Source organism: Caretta caretta, chromosome 7, assembly GCF_965140235.1.
Source record: "Caretta caretta isolate rCarCar2 chromosome 7, rCarCar1.hap1, whole genome shotgun sequence".
NCBI classification, from domain to species: domain Eukaryota; kingdom Metazoa; phylum Chordata; order Testudines; family Cheloniidae; genus Caretta; species Caretta caretta.
In genome coordinates, this window is record NC_134212.1 from 125,522,895 (window position 1) to 125,543,714 (window position 20,820).

At 61.1% G+C, this 20,820-nt stretch overlaps 1 protein-coding gene across 1 annotated transcript; it reads left to right on the forward strand.

Moving 5' to 3' along the window:
- The first annotated feature begins 1,797 nt into the window (after nt 1-1,797).
- ANKRD2 (ankyrin repeat domain 2) lies at nt 1,798-20,820 on the forward strand. The gene is made up of 9 exons (XM_075131127.1): nt 1,798-2,469; nt 8,841-8,954; nt 11,084-11,236; nt 11,504-11,611; nt 12,303-12,401; nt 13,185-13,283; nt 13,710-13,808; nt 20,155-20,253; nt 20,559-20,820. Exons 1-9 carry the CDS (start codon nt 2,410-2,412, stop codon nt 20,655-20,657), a joined length of 930 nt encoding a protein of 309 aa, XP_074987228.1. The 5' UTR covers nt 1,798-2,409; the 3' UTR covers nt 20,658-20,820.

Sequence of the window (20,820 nt, forward strand, 5' to 3'; positions counted from 1 at the left end):
CCAGGGGCCTGGCTGACCTTCCCATCTCAGCCCATGTCCCTATGGGCTCGGCAGGCCAGTGGGGCGGGGCAGGAAGACCTGGGTGCTTGCTGTGGGCACCGCCAGCCCTTATCATCCCCAGGAAGGCCCTGCCGGGGCAGTGCCTGTCCCCTTCTCAAGCCCAACCCACCCGGCCCCCCACGAGTGGGGCACACAATTGGGCTTCCCTCAGCTCTGCCCCCTGGCTGGGAGGGTCCTGTGCCGGCAGCAGGGGCTACACGTCTGTCTTGGCTGATGTCCACCTGCCGGCCGTGGGGTCCGGATGGAGCTGTGCCCCGGCAGGTGGCTCCTCCCAGCGGGGCAGGCTTGCCCCGCTCACCGCGGTGCCCGTCTCTGGGACGCGCCCATCTCGGGGCGACTTCAGAGCCCCCTACGGGAACCTCTGGTGGAGAGGTCAAAGGTCAGCACGGGGAGCATGGGGCAGGGGCAGCTGGTGTCCCCCACCCCTCGGGAGGCCCACCACCGTGACACAGCCCGTGAAAAAGCTGGGCCAAAGCAGGGGGTGGAGAGCCCCCCACTGTTTCACCAGCCCCCAGTGTGTGGGGAGCAGAACCTGTCGGCCCCCGAGTGACTCGCACTGACCCCGGGCATTGCTTCTGGCAACACTGGTCGGCTCCCCCACCCCCCGGCTCCCCCGCCCTGCTCCGAGGGCTCCCCCCCCAGCTCCCCTGCCCGGCCCCCCGGGCTTCCCCATCTCCCGGCTCCCCCGCCCTGCCCCCAGGGCTTCCCCAGCCCCCGGCTCCCCCGCCCTGCCCCCCAGGCTCCCCCACCCCCTGTCTCCCCTGCCCTGCCCCCCCAGCTCCCCCACCCTGCCATCCTCCGCCCGCCCCGCAGCCACTGGCTGACAAATGGGGAGGTACAGCGGTGGGGCTGAGCACGGTGCCCAGAGCCAGGAATAGCTCCCGCGCCCCGCGGCCTGGCTCAGCACAAACTATTCCCACCATTCCTGGCTCCCCGGCCGGGGGCGGGGGCACAGGCCGGGGTCGGGGGGTGAGGCACAGGTTGGGGGGCGCGGGGAGGGGGGCACAGGTCAGGGGGGCGGGGTGGGGATGGCAGCACAGGCCAGGGGGGTGGGGACGGGGGCACAGGCCGGGGGGGGCACAGGCTGGGGGGCTGGGGCAGGGATGGGGGCACAGGCCAGGGGGCGGGGCACAGGCCTGGGAGGGCACAGGCTGGGGGGATGGGGACGGGGGCACAGGCCAGAGGGGGTGGGGCAGAGGCCGGGGGGGTGGGGCGGGGATGGGGGCACAGGCTGGGGGGCGGGGCACAGGCCGGGGGGGCACAGGCCGGGGGGATGGGGACAGGTGCACAGGCCGGGGGGGGCACAGTCTGGGGGGGTGGGGCAGGGACGGGGGCACAGGCCGGGGGGATGGGGACAGGTGCACAGGCCGGGGGGGGCACAGTCTGGGGGGGTGGGGCGGGGACGGGGGCACAGGCCGGGGGGATGGGGACGGGGGCACAGGCTGGGGGGCGGGGCACAGGCTGGGGGAGGCACAGGCCAGGGGGGCACAGGCCGGGGGGCTGGGGCAGGGATGGGGACACAGGCCAGGGGGCGGGGCACAGGCCAGAGGGATGGGGACGGGGGCACAGGCCAAGGGGCGGGGCACAGGCCGGGGGGCACAGGCCAGGGGGGCACAGGCCGGGGGGGTGGGGACGGGGGGCACAGGCTGGGCAGCGCGTCCCGGGCTGGGCTGTGTCTGAGCTTTGTGCGCAGAGCCAGCAGCTCCTGAGCTCATCCCTCAAAGCAGCCAAAGCATCCCCGGCCCCCCAGCCGGGCCCAGGGGGACAGACGCTGCCCGTTCTCACGTGGCGCCCGCCTGGGGCAGCCGGCGGCTGCGGGGCACCCAGGGCACCGTGGAGCTGGCCCCGTCACACGGAAATTACCCCAGGGTCCGGGGGGCTCTGGCTGGGGGGAGCGACGTGAGGTCAGGTGTGGGAACGGAACAAAGTGCCCCCCTGCCCAGACTGCTGGGGGTCCTGGCACAGGGCCAGCCAAGGCCCCCACCCCACAGAGCCCCCCGTGCAACCCGGCCTGCCCAGGAGTCTCCCGGCTCCCCACAGAGCAGCACCCAGTCCCCCTCTGCGCGGCCCAGCGAGTGGGGCACGGCACCGGGGCCAGGCGCTGGGTGAAGGTGACCCCGGGCAGCAGGGCTGAGAATGCAGCCGGGTGAGCTCATGACAAAGGCTCCCGGGTCGCGTGGGCCGGGCACGTGTTGGCTCCCTGGGGCCTTGGGGCGGAGGAGCTGCAGTGCATAAACCGCGGGAGCCACGGAGCCCCCCACCGCAGCGTGCGCTCGGCCGGGGCCCCAGGCGGCTCCAGGGCACTGCCAGCGTCCCTGCCCAGGAGAGGAGCCGCTGGCCTGGGCACCCATGGAGCAGGGCGTGAAGTGGGCCACAGAGCTGGTTGACCAGAAGCTGGAGGAGCAGGAGGTGAGACCCTGGGTGAGCGAGCTGGAGGGCAAAGGGGGCAAGGAGCGGGGCTGGGCTGGGGGTGACGGGGGGCTCCTGGAGCTGGGCTGGGCTGGGGGTCACGGGCGGTGCCTGGAGCGGGGCTGGGCTGCGGGTGACGGGGGGCTCCTGGAGCGGGGCTGGGCTGGGGGTGACGGGCGGGCGCCTGGAGCGGGGCTGGGCTGGGGTGATGGGGGGGCTCCTGGAACGGGGCTGGGCTGGGGGTCACGGGCAGCGCCTGGAGCTGAGCTGGGCTGGGGGTGACGGGGGGGCGCCTGGAGCGGGGCTGGGCTGGGGGTCACGGGCGGCGCCTGGAGCGGGGCTGGGCTGCAGGTGACGGGGGGGCGCCTGGAGCGGGGCTGGGCTGGGGGTGACGGGGGGGCGCCTGGAGCGGGGCTGGGCTGGGGGTGACGGGGGGGCGCCTGGAGCGGGGCTGGGCTGGGGGTGACGGGGGGGTGCCTGGAGCGGGGCTGGGCTGGGGGTGACGGGCGGTGCCTGGAACGGGGCTGGGCTGGGGGTCACGGGCGGTGCCTGGAGCGGGGCTGGGCTGGGGATGACGGGGGGGGGCTCCTGGAGCGGGGCTGGGCTGGGGGTGACAGGGGGGTGTCACGGAGTCCCTGGGCGATGCTCTGGAACTGCTCCCCATGAAGCCAGTCAGGACTCTGGGGCAGTCGCCTTTCTGTGAGCAGCCTGTCTGCAGGACACACAGCTCACACAGCTTCCACCTTCCTGGGTCTGACCTCGGAGCATTCAGCATCCTCTGCCCCTCCGTGCGCTTCCCCCAGCGAGTCCGCTCAGGCGGGGCTCCTGGGGAAGCCAGAGGGTCCTGCACCCCAACTTCGCAGTCAGACGTGACTCTCAGCCAGCCAGTAAAACAGAAGGTTTATTAGACGACAGGAACATGGTCTAACACAGAGCTTGCAGGTGCAGAGAACGGGACCCCTCAGCTGGGTCCATTTTGGGGGGCAGTGAGCCAGACAACCACGTCTGCACTTCACTCCATGTCCCAGCCAGCCCCAAACTGAAACTCCCTCCAGCCCCTCCTCCTCTGGGCTTTGTTCCTTTCCCGGGCCAGGAGGGCACCTGATTCCTTTGTTCTCCAACCCTTCAGCTTTCACCTTGCAGGGGGGGAAGGGCCCAGGCCATCAGTTGCCAGGAAACAGGGTGTCGGCCATTCTCTGTGTCCAGACCCCTGCACACACCTGCCCTCTAGGGCTCTGCAATGATCATACACCCTTACCCCATCACCTAGATACTTAAGAACTGCCTAGGGGAAACTGAGGCACCCCCACAATATTCGGAGGAAACATTAAGAACAGGCCCACTTCGTCACATCTCTCCCCCCTTCGAGATCGAACTGAGCGGGGTCACTTTTCCCGGTGACCTGGGGAAGTTCGAAGCCACCAATGTTCCCATGGATGCCCCAGCATCTCTCCCATTCCTTGGTAGGAGTTACACCAGGCCCTTCCAGTTTCACGCCCTCCCTTAGGTCGGGGGTGGTCGATAGCACTAGCAGGCTGCATGTGGGAAGGTTTCTGCAGCCCATGCCCTTTGGCCACCCCAAAACCCCAGGGGGTCAAACTGGGATTGGGTTTTCTCCCAGAGCTCCAGTCTGGAGGGCTGCAATTCGGGCTCTCTTGGTCAAGGGCCCCCATCTTGACCTGGGCGACATACTGTTCACTTACAGAACTAGCATGGAGACATCCCTTTCTCAACAACCTTGTCTCCCCAACAAGCTGGCCAAACACAGCCACTTGGTTATAGGACGGTATACCTTTCTTAACAGCTTTCACTCCATCTGAGACCTTCTCAAAGCTATCCACACTGGATCTTTCAACAGGAAAGTCAGTGGATCCATTCACAACAGAAAATTTCTGGCTGTTAGGAACTGAAACTTTCTTGATTAAATAATTTTCACACCCTTCAGTTGCAGTAAACTGCTTGCAAAAACTCCATGAGGATTCCTTTCCCTAGGGGCTTTTCTATGCAACAATTCACCCCTCACAGAAATTCTGCTCTTACCCTCTTTACCTAGGGCTTGCTCTAGGGGAACACTTTCCTGAGCAACAACAGACTCTTTCTGGGTCTCCCTTACATCCAGAATCACCTCTGGCCCATCAGGCGGATTCCTACACAATCCCCTTTCAGGCAAACTTACAGACTTCCTAGATAAAAGGTTAGAAGCATTCTCCTTCCCTTTGCCACACACAAGTTCAGGAATCTTTTCCTCCTTGCTACAGGTTTCCACACCCTCAGTAGGTAACACAATCACACACCTTCATGCTCTCCTTGTGCCTTGGCTAGGATCTCACCCTGATTAGACAGAGTTGCTCCACCCTTTCCAACAACACACTAGCAACAGGCAAAATACAAGCACCAGAATTGTCTGGTCTCGGGGATTTTACATAGACCCTAACTGGATGCGACCTAGTTACAGGGCCATTCTCCCGAGCAGACAGAAACTTAGGACCCTTCCCTTCCTGGGCTTTAGCTGAATCCAGAACCAGCTCTGAGACAACTGCACGACCCTCAACCATCACAGGCTGAAAGGCCCCTTCTGTCTGCTCCACAGACCAAGAAGAGCCGGACACACTTTCTCCTTTACCAGACAAACAGGTTGGGATCTCATTCCCTTTGTCCCAGCACACAAGGCTGGTCACAGACAACTGCTTGGAGATCAGGGTAGCTCCCTCCATAGGCAAGTCAATACCCCTGACAGACAGAGACCCATTTCCTTCACTGTCCCAATTCTCCACCCAGCTAACAGGTAAGGTCCAGGGACTCTCATCTTCCACTCTCCTCGCCTTCCCACCCTGCTGACTGGACACAGCCATCAGCTCACAAGGCTGCCTAGGCTCATCCAAACTTTCCTTACCAAGCACCTTGCCACTCCCCACAGATCCCCTGCCCTGCCTGTGTCTCCCCCCACTCAGCTGGGGTCTCAGCTCCCACCGTGCTCAGCCCTGCCCTTGCTGTCCCAGTGGGGGCAGGCCACTGCTTTCCTCACTGCATCAGAGCCAGCGAGAGTCCCCAGTCTGGTGTGCAAGGGGGCAGGGAGCATCTCTCTGTCCCACCGAGTCCCAGGGGTCTGGTTACAGGCAGGCAGGTAGCCTGAGCCTAGCGGCTCCTCCCTGCTGCCAGCCAGGTCATCTGCATTTTCACTGACCATTTCCCCCTCCACCGATTGGTTCCCTGGATTCAAATTCAAACCCTTGGCAGTTACAGGAGCAGGGCCTGGATCCTGTCCCAAAGAGACACAGTCACCCCACAACAGGGTCTCGCAGCTGGTGTCCTGGGGCACCCCAACGACCAGCCAGCCCCACTCCTCCTGGGTCTGCACAGGGATCTGGGCCATAGGCAGGGCGAGGGGCTTCGTCCCTGGGACCCTCACCCAGCTCACACAGGCCCTCAGCATCTGAGGCTGCACCCCCCAGGGCCTGACACCAGTTCTCTCTGTCCCAGGATCTCGCCACCCCAGGAATGTCTCCCCATTGACCGTCACCTTCCGCTCCCACTGGGGGTCCAAGGGGCCTGGCCCCAGGAAACTCCACACAGATATATAGGTTGGGGTCAGGAGTGGGAGCGTGTCCACCTCCTCACTCATCTGGCTGACGGAGTCTATGGCCTTGGGACCCAGCAAGGGAGCTAGACACCGGGGCTTTTCCGCAGGGTCCCCCTGGTTCAAATCTCCAGCCTGCTCAAAGGCAGTGAGGTGGGCATCCACATCCCACCCGCCCCCCCTTAACTAGGGGCAGCAATTTAGTCTCGAGGTTCCCTGCGGAACTGGCCCCCCGGGGTCTATCCCCACTCACCCTGGGGAGGTCCCCTAGGCCTCTCCGCCCCACCACCGCCAGTTCATGCTGCTGCTGCTTCTGCAGCTCTTTCTCGGGCTCTCGCTGTCTCCCACGGTCCTCTTGCTCTCTCGGACTCAGCTCCAATCCCGTCCGTCTCGATCCCCCGATGGGGAACCCGATCGTGAAGACCCTCGTCTGGTCGGGGACAGGAGTCTTGGCGATGCCTGGCTCCCACTCCAGCTGCTCCCAGATCCTGCTATAGCCCCAGTTGGGGTCAGGAATCTGTTCCTTAGAGCGGTCATCCTCCTCCAGCTGCACGATTAACTCTGCTTTGGTGAGCTTTCCAATGCTCAACCCTCTCTTTCTGCACAGGGTTACAATGTCCTTCTTAAGGAGACGGTGACAGGCCATCACTCCGCTCCTCCCAAGTTGTTGTGGACTCACAGGCCCGTGTGTTCTCAGCTCCCCACGGTTTCCAGGGAGAACCCCTAGTGTGCCAGCCCTTCTCGAGGTCACCACCTCTTTGCCAGGGTCGAGCTGCAGACTCCTCCGCCCCTTGGACTGCTCGCTGCAATCCCCAGGGGAACCCTGTTACTGCACAGTCCTTCTCGCTGGTCACACACTCCCAGGGGTTAACCGCCCCCCGAAACCGCTCCTCTCTGAGCCTTCAGCAGGCCTGGTCCTCGGCAATCCCTCTTCGTGTTACTGCTCCCCAGTCACTTACTGCAGGAAGCACCATCCACGGGGTGCAGTACATCCCACCGCTGCCACCAGTTGTCACGGAGTCCCTGGGCGATGCTCTGGAACTGCTCCCCATGAAGCCAGTCAGGACTCTGGGGCAGTCGCCTTTCTGTGAGCAGCCTGTCTTCAGGACACACAGCTCACACAGCTTCCACCTTCCTGGGTCTGACCTCGGAGCATTCAGCATCCTCTGCCCCTCCGTGCGCTTCCCCCAGCGAGTCCGCTCAGGCGGGGCTCCTGGGGAAGCCAGAGGGTCCTGCACCCCAACTTCGCAGTCAGACGTGACTCTCAGCCAGCCAGTAAAACAGAAGGTTTATTAGACGACAGGAACATGGTCTAACACAGAGCTTGCAGGTGCAGAGAACGGGACCCCTCAGCTGGGTCCATTTTGGGGGGCAGTGAGCCAGACAACCACGTCTGCACTTCACTCCATGTCCCAGCCAGCCCCAAACTGAAACTCCCTCCAGCCCCTCCTCCTCTGGGCTTTGTTCCTTTCCCGGGCCAGGAGGGCACCTGATTCCTTTGTTCTCCAACCCTTCAGCTTTCACCTTGCAGGGGGGGAAGGGCCCAGGCCATCAGTTGCCAGGAAACAGGGTGTCGGCCATTCTCTGTGTCCAGACCCCTGCACACACCTGCCCTCTAGGGCTCTGCAATGATCATACACCCTTACCCCATCACCTAGATACTTAAGAACTGCCTAGGGGAAACTGAGGCACCCCCACAATATTCGGAGGAAACATTAAGAACAGGCCCACTTCGTCACAGGGGGTGCCTGAAGCGGGGCTGGGCTGGGGATGACGGGGGGGGCTCCTGGAGCGGGGCTGGGCTGGGGGTGACGGGGGGGCTCCTGGAGCGGGGCTGGGCTGGAGGTGACAGGGGGGCGCCTGGAGCGGGGCTGGGCTGGGGGTGACGGGGGGGCGCCTGGAGCGGGGTTGGGATGGGGCTGACGGGGGGGCGCCTGGAGCGGGGCTGGGCTGGGGGTGACGGGCGGGCGCCTGGAGCGGGGCTGGGCTGGGGGTGACGGGGGGGCGCCTGGAACGGGGCTGGGCTGGGGGTCACGGGCGGCGCCTGGATCGGGGCTGGGCCTCAGGGGCCAGGCTCTCCGCAGGGCTGCATTACCATTGGGTGCCTACACCTGAACCTGCGCCCATCACCATGGGCTCAGGGCGCCTGGGTTCGGTAACCACCCAGACTCACCGACTGGGGAAACGCCTCCGTCTGCGCTGGCCCCGTGCCTGGGCCTGTGCTCGGCGGGCAGCCAGGGGCCGGGCACCCCGTTCAGGGCTGACGCTGGGCGCGTGCCATGCGGTGGGCAGGGAGGCCGTAAGGCCCTGCCCCAGGTAGGGCGTTCGGACGCTCTTGAAATGGGAGGGCGTGGGGTACAGGGCACCAGCATGGGGTGTGGGGTGCAGTGGGGGGGGAGTCAGGCCCATGGCAAGTGCAGGCATGGGGTCGCCCCTGCTCGGGGTGGGCCCCAGGCCTGGGGGATCCTGGGAGGGGCCCTTGGGGAGATGAGCCTTTGGGGCTGGCCACAGGGAGTGAGCAGACCCAGATCAATGGGGCGTGTCCATGAGGACGCCAGCCCCACCTCCTGGTCTGTTATGGGGCCGCCAGGGCTGGAAGTGCCCAGAGATTAAGCTGTTGCCCTTGGCAACTCAGGCTAAACCCCGTGCAGTGCCCATGTGGGTACCGGGGCTGTGGCGGGAGGGGGCCTGGGCCGAATGCCAAGGGAGGCAGGGGACGGACTCCTGAGGGGCTGTGGGGGGGCAGGCCGGGGCCTGGCCCTCACCCTGCCGGCTTTTCTGCTTGGCTTCACAGCGGCGCAAGAGCCAGGCCCCCGAGATGCCGCCGGCGGTGGCGAGAATGGACACGCCGGGGCTGGAGGACGAGAAGCGCCGCGGCCCCGTTCACTGGGGCATCGAGGGGCTCAAGGTACGCGGGCTTGGCGTGCCCTGCCGGGGGCATCACAGCCAGACCCTGGCAGCCTCACCCCCTCACCAGCACAGCGAGCCCTGCAGCCCCCCACACCGTGTCTGGCTTGCACTGTTAACCCTTTCCTGCCCCAGCCCCGCCCATCAGACTGGGCCAGGAAGGTGCAGGGCTGGGCACTGAGGGGTTACCCTGGCTGCGGCCCCCACCACACGCTGCCTGCATTGGCACTGGGGGTCAGCAGGGAACTGGCCCCACGTCTGGGCTCGTCACCTCCCCCTGGGCACCCGTGTCCGGAGCTGCAGGCTGGGTCCAGGCCAGATGGAGCGGGGCCGACGTGGTGCAGAGGGGGAACCTACGGTATTCGGGAGGCAGCCCCAGCCAGAGGGCCCAGCCAGCGGCATGAGGGGCAGGGGCCGGCCAGACCCGGGGGCAGGCTGGCAGTGCTGTGTGGGAGGCCCTGCCCCTGCACTGGGGCCGTGTGGGCAGCCCCTGTGCGTGCAGAGCCCCACCGGGAGCCCAGCACAGGAGCGGGGCTGGGCTGGGCTGTTCTAGGCTGATGCCCCCAACAGGCCTGGCTGGCTGGGGCTGGTCTCTGCACCTTGAATCCATTCCTCACCCCCCCATGGAGTGTGGGGCACAGGGCCAGCACCAAGCCCCTGGCTCACTGCCCCCAGGGTGCTGGGCAGGAACCCCCTCAGCAGCCTGCCAGACACCTGGCCCAGGCCAGCTGTTAAACACAGATGACAGCGCCGCCCCACGTGGCTTCCCTCTGCTGGGACTGGCGTCGGGCAGTCTGTGATGGGGGGGTCGGCCGTTGGGGGCTGGGCAGTGCGTGATGGTGCAGGGGTTTCCTGGTTGGGGGCTGGAGCAGGCATTCTGGGAGGGATCAGGGCTGAGGGATTGATGAGGGGCCAGGGGTTGGGTGTCACGGACTCACCGATCGTGCCCACTCTTGGCCCCGTGTGGTCCATGGCGGGGTGCCCCTTTCAGTGAGACAGCCCTTCTCCCGGGGGTCCACTCTCTGTCGGGGTTAAGCCCCTTCACCTCCTGGAGCCACACCTCTCTGAGCCTTAGCACGCCTTTCTCTCGCCATGGGCCCCTCAGGGAGTCCACTTGCTCTGGACCCACGGCCTTCACCCCCCGAAGGGGACGATGCAACCCTGTTCTCTAGACAGGAGTGACTCTCAGCCAGCATAAAACAGGAGGTTTATTGAGCATTGAACACAACACGGGTAACTCGCATGATCTCAGGCCTGGCCTCCCTCAGCACAGCACATTCAAGTCTCCCCTGCACCCAGGGGGGCTCTGCCTGCTCCCTCTCTCCCTCCCTCCAGCCCAGAGCCCCCCTGCTTCCTAGCTGGGCATCTGATGTCACCGGCCCCAAGCCCCCCTCTGTCCATTGTCTTCCCTCCAGGTAAACAGGAAACCGGGTCGCCTGGGCCCCTCTCCTCTCGTCTGCCCTCTTGCCAACTGGTCAGGTCCCGGGGGTTCTCTCTTCACAGCCCTTGTTCTCCCGCTGGCCAGAACCGGCTACCACTGAGCTGGGTCCCCAGGTCGCCAGTCGCTGGGGTCTCCATGCTCCAGGCCATCGGCTGGGTCCCCCGTTCTCTGGCCGGTCCTCTGGAACAACAAACTCCCTCTCCCATCCCCTCGTTAAACCAGTAACACTGCTTCCCACCCCCTCTGCATGCAACCCAGAAAGCCCCCCATAGGAAACAAGGAACAACCAAGAAACCCCCCCATGTCGTTACAGGGTGATTGTTAAGAGGCCAGGGAAGGGCCAGGCAGTTGAGAGTCAGGAGATCTGTGGGGGGTGGGTTGGGGGTCAGGATCAGGGGGTCTGGGTTGGGGTCAGGACCAGAGAGTCTGTGCGGAGGGTTGGGGATCAGGACCAGGGGCCAGGCAGATGGGGGTCAGGACCAGGAGGTCTGTGGAGAGGGTTGGGGGTCAGGACCAGGGGCCAGGCAGATGGGGACCAGGGAGTCTGTGGGAGGGACAGGTTGGGGGTATCCCACATCCTGCTTGTTTAAAGCCAGGGAACGGGCGCTGCCAGGGAGGGACCCAGGAGTCCGGTGCCCTGGCAGGGCTCTCCCCAGAGGCTCCAGCGTGGCTCTGCCCCGTCTCCGCAGGGCCAGGGGCGGGAGCGGACGAGCTCGCTGGACCTGCGCCGGGAGATCATCCACGTGGGCGGCATCCAGTACCTCTTCGAGCTGCGCAAGACGCGCCGGAAGCGCAGGGTGGAGAAGGCGGCACCGGAGCCCGAGCCGGAGCCCGAGGAGATTGTAAGGGGGGAGGGGAGGGTCCCGGGAGGATGTGGGTCTGTGCCATCCTGGCTGGGGGGCCCAGCAGATCCGTGTTGTTGACCAAGATGGTGGCCACCCCACAGAAAAGCCCCCTCCCAGTCAGAGCTCCTCTGGGGCAGGGGCTCTGGGGCGAGGGCATGGAGCTGGCATCCTCCCCTGTGAGGCAGGGGCTCTGGGGCCAGGTTCGTGGAGCTCCCCACATGGGGCACACAGACCCCTTGAGCTGCTGTCCCATCCACCCTGCAGGTGGGCCCCGTGGAGGAGGAGACGTTCCTGAGGGCAGCTGTGCAGGGCAAGATCCGTGTCATTGAGACGTTCCTGGGGGACGGGGGCTCCCCTGACACCTGTGATGAGGTAACGTCCCTCCCCATCCCTCGCCCCCCCGGCAAACCTGCGCAAGCAGGCTCCAGCCAGTGGGCAGTGCCCAGCCCAGGCCCCTCCACCCCCACAGCCAGCCCAGCCCCCCAACAGCCCCCTTGGGCATCCAGTGCTGGAGTCGAGAACGCTGGGGCCCTGAGAACTATGGAAACTGGGGAGGGGCCCCAATCTGGCCCAGTCCCTCCTTGATGAAGGGCTGTCGAGTCGAAACCTGAGTTGTGCTGTGACCCAGTGTGCCAGGTCACAACGCCACCCGCCCAAATCCGGTGGTGGGGGGGGCCCTTGAGATGGGGGCCCTGTGCCAGGGCACCGAGGGCATGCTGGTTAATTTGGGTCTGTTGGCACCTAGATACCAGGGGTCAAGCCTTCCCCAGATGGACCTTGGATGGCTGGGCTGGGGCACCCCCTCTTCCCAGGCATCTCCCGGAGAAAGCCATCCTCCCTGGAGACGGTGCCTCGCCCAGCCGACCCCGGACATGCCCAGGAACAGGGCAGAGGGCTCTCGGAGCCCTGCTGGCCCATCCCAAACACCGAGCAGGCCGGGTCCCTGGGGCGAGACCCGTGGCTTGCTCTTGGGAGGGCTGGTGGCTGTGGCTGCCCAGGGTGGTGCAGCAGCGCTGGCTGGGAGTCCTTTTGAAACCTACGTCTTTGCTGCCTCCTGCCCCAGTTCCACCGGACAGCCCTGCACCGCGCCTCGCTGGAAGGGCACATGGAGATCCTGGAGAAGCTGCTGGACCACGGCGCCACCGTGGACTTCCGAGACCGGGTGAGACGGGCGCTCTCCCTGCCCGCGAAGCAGTGATGTGCCCAGTTTGGGCAGCACCAGGCCTGGCACCGGGTCTGCACTCCGGCCAATCCATCCAGGATCAGGGGCATCAGAGGAGCCACAGTGGGGCGGAGGATGTGGGGCGGCCAGACAGACCCAGCCACTGCACGGCATACACCCCTTCCTCTGCACAGCTGGTGCAAGGACATGGGAGACGTGGTGACGCCAACCCCGGCTGTTCACACCTCGACTCAGACCCCAAACCAGCGTGCGAGGCTGCTGCCCATGCACATCCTGCCCCACTGCAGGACTTCCCCAGCCGCTGGAGGGGGTGGAGCCTCCAGTCCCCTACCCCACATGCCCCAGTGCAGTGCGGCTGCTCCTGCAGTTCCAGGGGATGGGCACGCTGCGCCCCACGGGCAGGGGCGGGGGCTGCTCTCGGGCTCCCCGGCCCCCACCTGGGCTTACTCCCGCGCTGCTGCTGGAGCTGGGCGCCTGCCGGCAGCCACCAATCTCTGCTCTGCCTTCAGAGCTGGGGGGCTAAGGCAAATGTTGGAGGGGGCTATAGCCCCCACAACCCCCCCAAGCACCACCCCTGCCCTGAGCTGCTGGGCTCTTTCTGCTCCCCCTCCCCCACCCCGAACCCCTCTGGCTCCTGGGCGGGGGGTGAGCGCCACCCACTGGCAGAGGGACTGGAGGGTGGGCAGTGTGGGGCGCAGGGCGGGGAGCCAGGGGTGCGGGTGTTGCTGCTACCGTCCTGACCGGAGTCTCTTGGTTGTGCAGCTGGACTGCACGGCCGTGCACTGGGCCTGCCGGGGGGGGCACCTGGGCGCTGTGAAGCTTCTGCAGGACCGGGGCGCTGACCTCAACCTGAAAGATAAGGTGGGGGCTGGGGGGCCATGGCAGCACTGGGGGGGGGAGAGCTATGGCTGGCATACAGCAGTGGCAGGAGACGGGAGGGTAGTGGTGGAGGGGGACTGTCTGGCAGTACGTATCGGGGGCAGGGCCGAGGTGGGTGAATGGGGGGGCAGGGCTGTGGCTGTGGGGGGCAGTGGGTGTGGGGTGCGAGCAGGGCTGTGGTGGGTGGGTAGAGGTGAGGGAGAAGTAAGGGGGCAGGGCTGAGGTGCGTGGATGCAGGGTGGGGGCAGGGTTGTGGCAGGTGAGTAGGGGTGGGGGGCGGGGCTATGGGGGTGGGGGATAGGGCAGAGATGGGGGGTAGCAATGAGGCTACAGCATTTGGCTGTCTGGATTAATTATTTTAAACCAGCGGGGAGCTAATGGCAGGTGCCCCCCCTTTGCCGTACTCAGCTCATGAGCACCCCCCTGCATGTGGCGACCCGAACTGGGCAGACTGATATCGTGGAGCATTTGATCAACTCAGGGATGGATGTCAACTCCCGGGACAGGGTAAGAGCCCCACGTAGCAACGCTCGTACCCACGGGTGTCTGGCACCCCCAGCACCAGGTGTGCATCCCCCCACCCCCCTGTGACTGGGGTTTCTAGAGCAGCCCACACTGAAAATGCTGAGGTCAGGGCAGGCTGCAAAAGGGGAGCAGATTCCCCCCAAACTGGTGGTTCACACCGAAGTTAGATTCACCAACCACTCCCAGACTGTGCTCCTGAATCCCCTCACTAGTTATCAAGAAGCTGAAAAAAGAAATCACCCAGGACCCTTTCTTTATTGCATTCCAGTTCTCTGGCTCCCAATCAGCAAACTGGTTCAGTAAAGTGAGAAATTACTTAGAAACTCTGCATCCGATGAAGTGAGCTGTAGCTCACGAAAGCTTATGCCCAAATAAGTTGGTTAGTCTCTAAGGTGCCACAAGTCATCCTTTTCTTTTTGCGCATACAGACTAACACGGCTGCTACTCTGAAACCTTAGAAACTCTGCTTACTTACACAAAATGTCCTTCTGAACCCAGAAGGGCCAGCCACCACGTTCCCAGAGCAACGCTGGTTTGGATCTGACCCACAATCCCAAGCTGCCAGCCAAGCCTTTAAACCTAAAACTAAAGGTTTATTACAAACGAAAAGAACGGGAAAAGAGTTGTTCAACGATCAAAGCAGTCAGATCCATACGTACGACTTCAGAGTCCATAGATCGGGTTCTTAGCAGCCTTGGTGAGTTTGCTGGCTTGTCCCTCTGGAACACACCCAGAGTTTGGATGGCTCAGTCAGTCCTTTGTTCAGAGCCTCAGTTTGTAGAGAAGTTGCTCCAGAGATGGGAAGCAGGATTGAAGACAAAATGGAGAAGATGCAGCCGCCTTTTATGTCCTTTGCCACGTGGCTTGTACATCCTTTGTCCCAGACACAAGGTCGGAGCACATGGGCATGGAAAAGCTCTTGGAGTCCCCTGTGCACAGGCATGTCCCTACCTGTCCTGCTGGTTCATACGTGTAGACCCTGGCTTCTCTCAGTGGGCTCATTGTTCAGCTGATTGCTCTTGAAGGGCCATCCAGCAGGCTGGATAGTGCTGATGCCAGTCTGTCTGGGGGTGTCAGCCAGGCCCAGCACAGGTTGGACATATAGATATAGCACACACTTTAACTCACGGTACAAAGGTGATACCAACATATAAACAAGTTTATCATGCTTAGCAAATCATAGGACTGGAAGGGACCTCGAGAGGTCGTCTGGTCCAGTCCCCTGCACTCGTGGCAGGACTAAGTATTATCCAGACCATTTCTGACAGGTGTTTGTCCAGCCTGCTCTTAAAAATCTCAACTGATGGAGATTCCACATGTGACGAAGCGGGACTGTTCTTAATGTTTCCTCTGAATGTTGTGGGGTGCCTCAGTTTCCCCATGGCAGTTCTTAAGTATCTCGGTGGAGGGATAAGGGTGTGTGATCATTGCAGAGCCCTAGAGGGCAGGTGTGTGCAGGGGTCTGGACACAGAGAATGGCCGACACCCTGTTTCCTGGCAACTGATGGCCTGGGCCCTTCCCCCCTGCAAGGTGAGAGCTAAAGGGTTGGAGAGCAAAGGAATCAGGTGACCTCCTGGCCCGGGAAAGGGACAAAGCCCAGAGGAGGAGGGGCTGGAGGGGGAGTCAGTTTGGGGCTGGCTGGGGACATGGAGTGAAGGGCAGACGGGGTTGTCTGGCTCACGGCCCCCCAAAATGGACCCAGCTGAGGGGTCCGGTTCTCTGCACCTACAAGTTCTGTGTTAGACCATGTTCCTGTCGTCTAATAAACCTTCTGTTTTACTGGCTGGCTGAGAGTCACGTCTGACTGCGAAGTTGGGGGGCAGGACCCTCTGGCTTCCCCAGGACCCCGCCTGAGCGGACTCGCTGTGGGAAGCGCACGGAGGGGCAGAGGAGGCTGAATGCTCCGAGGTCAGACCCAGGAAGGTGGAAGCTGTGTGAGCTGTGTGTCCTGCAGACAGGCTGCTCACGGAAAGGAGACTTCCCCAGAGTCCTGCCTGGCTTCGTAGGGAGCAGCTCCAGAGCATCGCCCGGGGACTCCGAGACACCACGACCTCCCCAGGCAATTTATCCCAGGGCTTAACCGCGCTGATAGTTAGGAAGTTTTTCCTAATGTCCAACCTAAACCTCCCTTGCTGCAATTTAGCCCATTGCTTCTCGTCCTAGCCTCAGAGGTTAAGGAGAACAATTCTTCTCCCTCCTCCTTGTAACAACCTTTTACATACTTGAAAACTGTTCTCATGTCCCCTCTCAGTCTTCTCTTCACCAGACTAAACAAACCCAATTTTTTCCATCTTCCCTCAGAGCTCATGTTTTCTAGACCTTTAATCATTTTTGTTACTCTTCTCTGGACCCTCTCCAGTTTGTCCACATCTTTCCTGAAATGTGGTGCCCAGAACTGCACACAATGCTCCAGTTGAGGCCTAATCAGCGCGGAGTAGAGCGGAAGAATTACTTCTCGTGACTTGCGTACAACACTCCTGCTAAAAAATCCCAGAACGATGTTCACTTTTTTTGCAACAGCGTTACACTGTTGACTCATATTTAGCTTGTGGTCCACTTTGAACCTCAGATCCCTTTCCGCAGTACTCCTTCCTAGGCAGTCATTTCCCATTTGGTATGTGTGCAACTGATTGTTCCTTCCTACGTGGAGTACTTTGCATTTGTCCTTATTGAATTTCATCCTATTTACTTCAGACCATTCCTCCAGTTTGTCCAGATCATTTTCAATTTTAATCCTGTCCTTTAAAGCACTTGCAACCCCTCCCAGCTTAGTATCATCCGCAAACTTTATAAGTGTACTCTATATTGATGAAGATATTGAACAGAACTGGACCCAGAACCGATCCCTGTGGGACCCCACTCATTATGTCCTTCCAGCATGAATGTGAACCATGGATAACTACTCTCTGGGAACGGTTTTCCAACCAGTTATGCACCCACCTTATAGTAGCTCTGTCAAGGTTCCTTCCCCACTCTGAACTCTAGGGTACAGATGTGGGGGCCTGCATGAGAGACCCCCTAAGCTTATTCTTACCAGCTTAGGTTAAATGCTGTCACCACCAAAGTGTTACACAAAGAACAGGGAAAGAGTCCATTTGGAGATGTCTTCCCCCAAAAATATCCCCCCAAGCCCTACACCCCCTTTCCTGGGGAAGGCTTGGTAAAAATCCTCACCAATTTGCATAGGTGAACACAGACCCAAACCCTTGGATCTTAAGAACAATGAAAAAGCAATCAGGTTCTTAAAAGAAGAATTTTAATTAAAGAAAAAGTAAAAGAATCACCTCTGTAAAATCAGGATGGTAAATATCTTACAGGGTAATCAGATTCAAAACACAGAGGATCCCTCTAGGCTAAACCTTCAGTTACAAAAAGACACAAAAGCAGGAATATATATTCCATTCAGCACAACTTATTTTATCAGCCATTTAAACAAAACAGACTCTAACGCATATCTAACTAGATTGCTTACTAACCCTTTACAGGAGTTCTGACCTGCATTCCTGCTCTGGTCCCGGCAAAAGCATCACACAGACAGAGAGGACCTTTGTTTCCCACCCCCCTCCAGCTTGGAAAGTATCTTGTCTCCTCATTGGTCATTTTGGTCAAGTGCCAGCGAGGTTACCTTAGCTTCTTAACCCTTTACAGGTGAAAGGGTTTTGCCTCTGGCCCGGAGGGATTTTATAGCCCTGTGTACAGAAAGGTGGTTTCCTTCCCTTTATATTTATGACAGACCTAGTTTCCACTTTTTGTAGGACTCTTATTTCTGAGTTTTAGATCATGAAGATCTCCTGGTTAAGCCAGGGTGGTCTCTGGCCAGACTTCCTGTCTTTCCTACGCAGTGGGATAGTTTGCTCTTGTGCCCTTAATAATGTCGCTTTGAAAAACTGCCAACTGTCTTCTATTGTTTTTCCCCTTAGACTTGCTTCCCCTGGGATCTGACCTACAACTCCCTGAGTTTGCTAAGTCTGCCTTCTTGAAATCCATTGTCTTTATTGTGCTGTTCTCCCTCTTACCATTCCTTAGAATCATGAACTCATCATTTCATGATCACTTTCAGCTAAGCTGCCTTCCACTTTCAAATTCTCCACAAGTTCCTCCCTATTTGTCAAAATCAAATCTAGAACAGCCTCTCCCCTAGTAGCTTTCTCTGTCTTCTGAAATAAAAAATTGTCTCCAACATATTCCAAGAACTTGTTGGAGATTCTGTGCCCTGCTGTGTTGTTTTTCCCAGCAGATGTCTGGGTGTTGAAGTCCCCCATCACCACCAAGTCCCGGGCTTTGGAAGATTTTGTTAGTTGTTTAAAAAAAGCCTCACCCACCTCTTCTTCCTGGCTAGCGGGTCTGTAGTAGACCTCGACCATGACATCACCCTTGGTTTGTACCCCTTATGTCCTTACCCAGAGCCTCTCAGCAAGTCTGTCTCCTATTCCCATCTCAACCTCAGTCCAAGTGTGTAGGTTTCTAATATCTGTGGCAACGTCTCCTCCCTTTTCCCTGCCTGTCCTTCCTCAGCAAGCTGTACCCTTCTATACCAATATTTCATTCATGTGTATTATCCCACCAAGTCTCCGTGATGCCAACTAGGTCATAGTTGTGTTTATTTACTAGCATTTCGAATTCTTCCTGCTTATTTCCCATACTTCTTGCATCAGTATACAGACATCTCAGATACTGATTTGATTTCCGCCCCCAAGTTCTGTCTTGTCTCTCCTTTATCCCTGCTATAACAGCCCATGCTCCCCCCAAATTGAGAACCTTCTCCCAGGTCTCTATGTTCTTCATGTACCTGTGGGCTTTGGTCACCTGCCCCTTTCAAACTTAATTTAAAGCCCTCCTCACTAGGTTAGCCAGTCTGTAGCCAAAAATGCTCTTCCCCTTCCTCGATGGGGTCTGCCTATCTCTGATTAGCATCCTTCTTCCTGAAACAGCAACCCGTGGTCAAGGAAGCCAAACCCTTCTTGGCGACACCATCCTCGCAGCCAGGCATTCACCTCCAGGATGCATCCGTCTTTGCCTGGGCCCCTACCCTTGACTGAAGAGAACAGCACCTGCGCTCCCAACTCCCTCACCCTTACTCCCAGAGCCCTGTAGTCACTTCGGATCTGCTGAGGGTTAAACCTCATAGTATCATTTGTGCCCACATGGATGAGTAGCATGGGGTAGTAGTCAGAGGGACGGATGATCCTCGACAATCCCTCCGTAACGTCTCAGATACGGGCCCCTGGCAGGCAGCATACCTCCCAGGATGCCATGCCAGGGCGACAGACAGGTGCCTCCGTCCCCCTCAGAAGAGAGTCTCCAACCACCACTACCCTTCGTTTCCTCCTGGGAGTGGCGGCTGTGATCCTCCCAGCCTTGGGGGTACATGGCTTCTCCTTCTCCACCTTTGGGGGCGATTCCTCACCACTCGTTGCCAGGGCAGCATATCGGTTTTCCATCACCATGGTGGGTGGGTTGGGAGTAGGGACGGGGCACAGCCTGCTGCAGGAAGTCACCAGCAGCCAGTGTCCTCCCTGTGACAGAGCCATATCCTCCTCCCCTGGCGGCGTGCACAGTCCTCTCTAGCTGGATAGCGTCCTCAGCCATGGAAGCCTCCATATGAAAACTGTCAGTGAATTCCTTGTGGGCACGGATGCGCATCGGCCTAGCCATCTCCTCCTGTAGCTCTCCCCCCTGCTTCCTGAGAGATTCCACCAGCAGGCCCCTTTCGCACTGGACGCTCCCCCCAGCCTGGCTTTCTGAGAGTGGGAAACGCCCGCCACGGTCTCTGCAAGTCCACGCCAGGATCTGGGGGGAGGCCTCCATGGTTCAGTTCGCTGTCTGGGTACAGGTGCAGGTGGAGGAGACAGGAGCAGCGTGGGCACTGGCCATGTGGCCCTTCCTAACCGTAGCGACACTGTTACGTCGCCCTCCCACAAACTTCTGTTTGCGCTCCCCTGCTCCCAAGCCTTTCTCACTGATACCTTCCGTGGCAGATCTGGTCTAGGATTCACTGCAGTGTGGTAATATCGGTATGGATACCGTTCTAAATGGTCACCCCCGTTCCATCCAGTGTCGCATCCTCCCACCCATACACCCCACCCCCCAAGCCGTGCTGGCCCCGTGCAGACTGGGTGCTGCTGCCCTTGGGGGGCCCAGCCCCGCCATTCTCTCCCTCGCTGTCCCATGGCGCCGGGTGTGGGGTGGGAGCCACGTGCTCGGGGCTCTGCTTTCCTGCCCCAGGCTGGACTGGGCTCCATTTGGGGGAGGGGAGCCGCACTAGTCCCACGGTGGGGCTGCAGGATGGGGGTTCCCTGTGACGCCCGTGTGCTCTGTCCCGTGCAGGAGGGGGACAGCGCGCTGCATGACGCCGTGCGGCTCAACCGCTACAAGATCATTAAGATGCTGATCCTGTGCGGGGCGGACATGATGGCCCAGAACCTGGTGAGTAGCTCCCCCCTGCTGCTGCCGGGGCAGCCCCAGTGGTGGGATCACACAGCGCAGATAAGAGCCTCTGTCGCCAGCGGGGGCTCTCCTTCTTGGGGGGCAGAGCCCCGGCACTGGGAGAAGGGGCTCACCGGATGTGCCGTACAGCAGGAGCCTGAGCTGTCTGCAGTTCATGGAAGGGTGGCAGGTCACGGCACCTCCCACACATCCCAGCCCCAGCTGGGCTGCTCCTTGCTGCTGCCGTCACATGGGGCAGGAGGTACTGGCTCATCTCACTCTCTGCCCCCTCCCTCCCCTCACAGGCAGGAAAGACCCCCACGGATCTGGTGCAGCTCTGGCAGGCAGACACCCGGCAGGCACTGGAGACACAGGAGCCTGGCGAGACGGAGGCCTCGGCGTGAGGGGTGGGCGGAAGGGCGCTGGGCTGGGGATGGGAGCGTGGCCCATTGCACGACTCCCAGCCGTGTGAATCTAGGAATAAAACCCAGTGAACGAGAGTCAGTATCCGGAGTGAGCATGGGGCACGTGGGCTTCAGGGGCAGGTGCTACCTGGCTGGTTCTGTG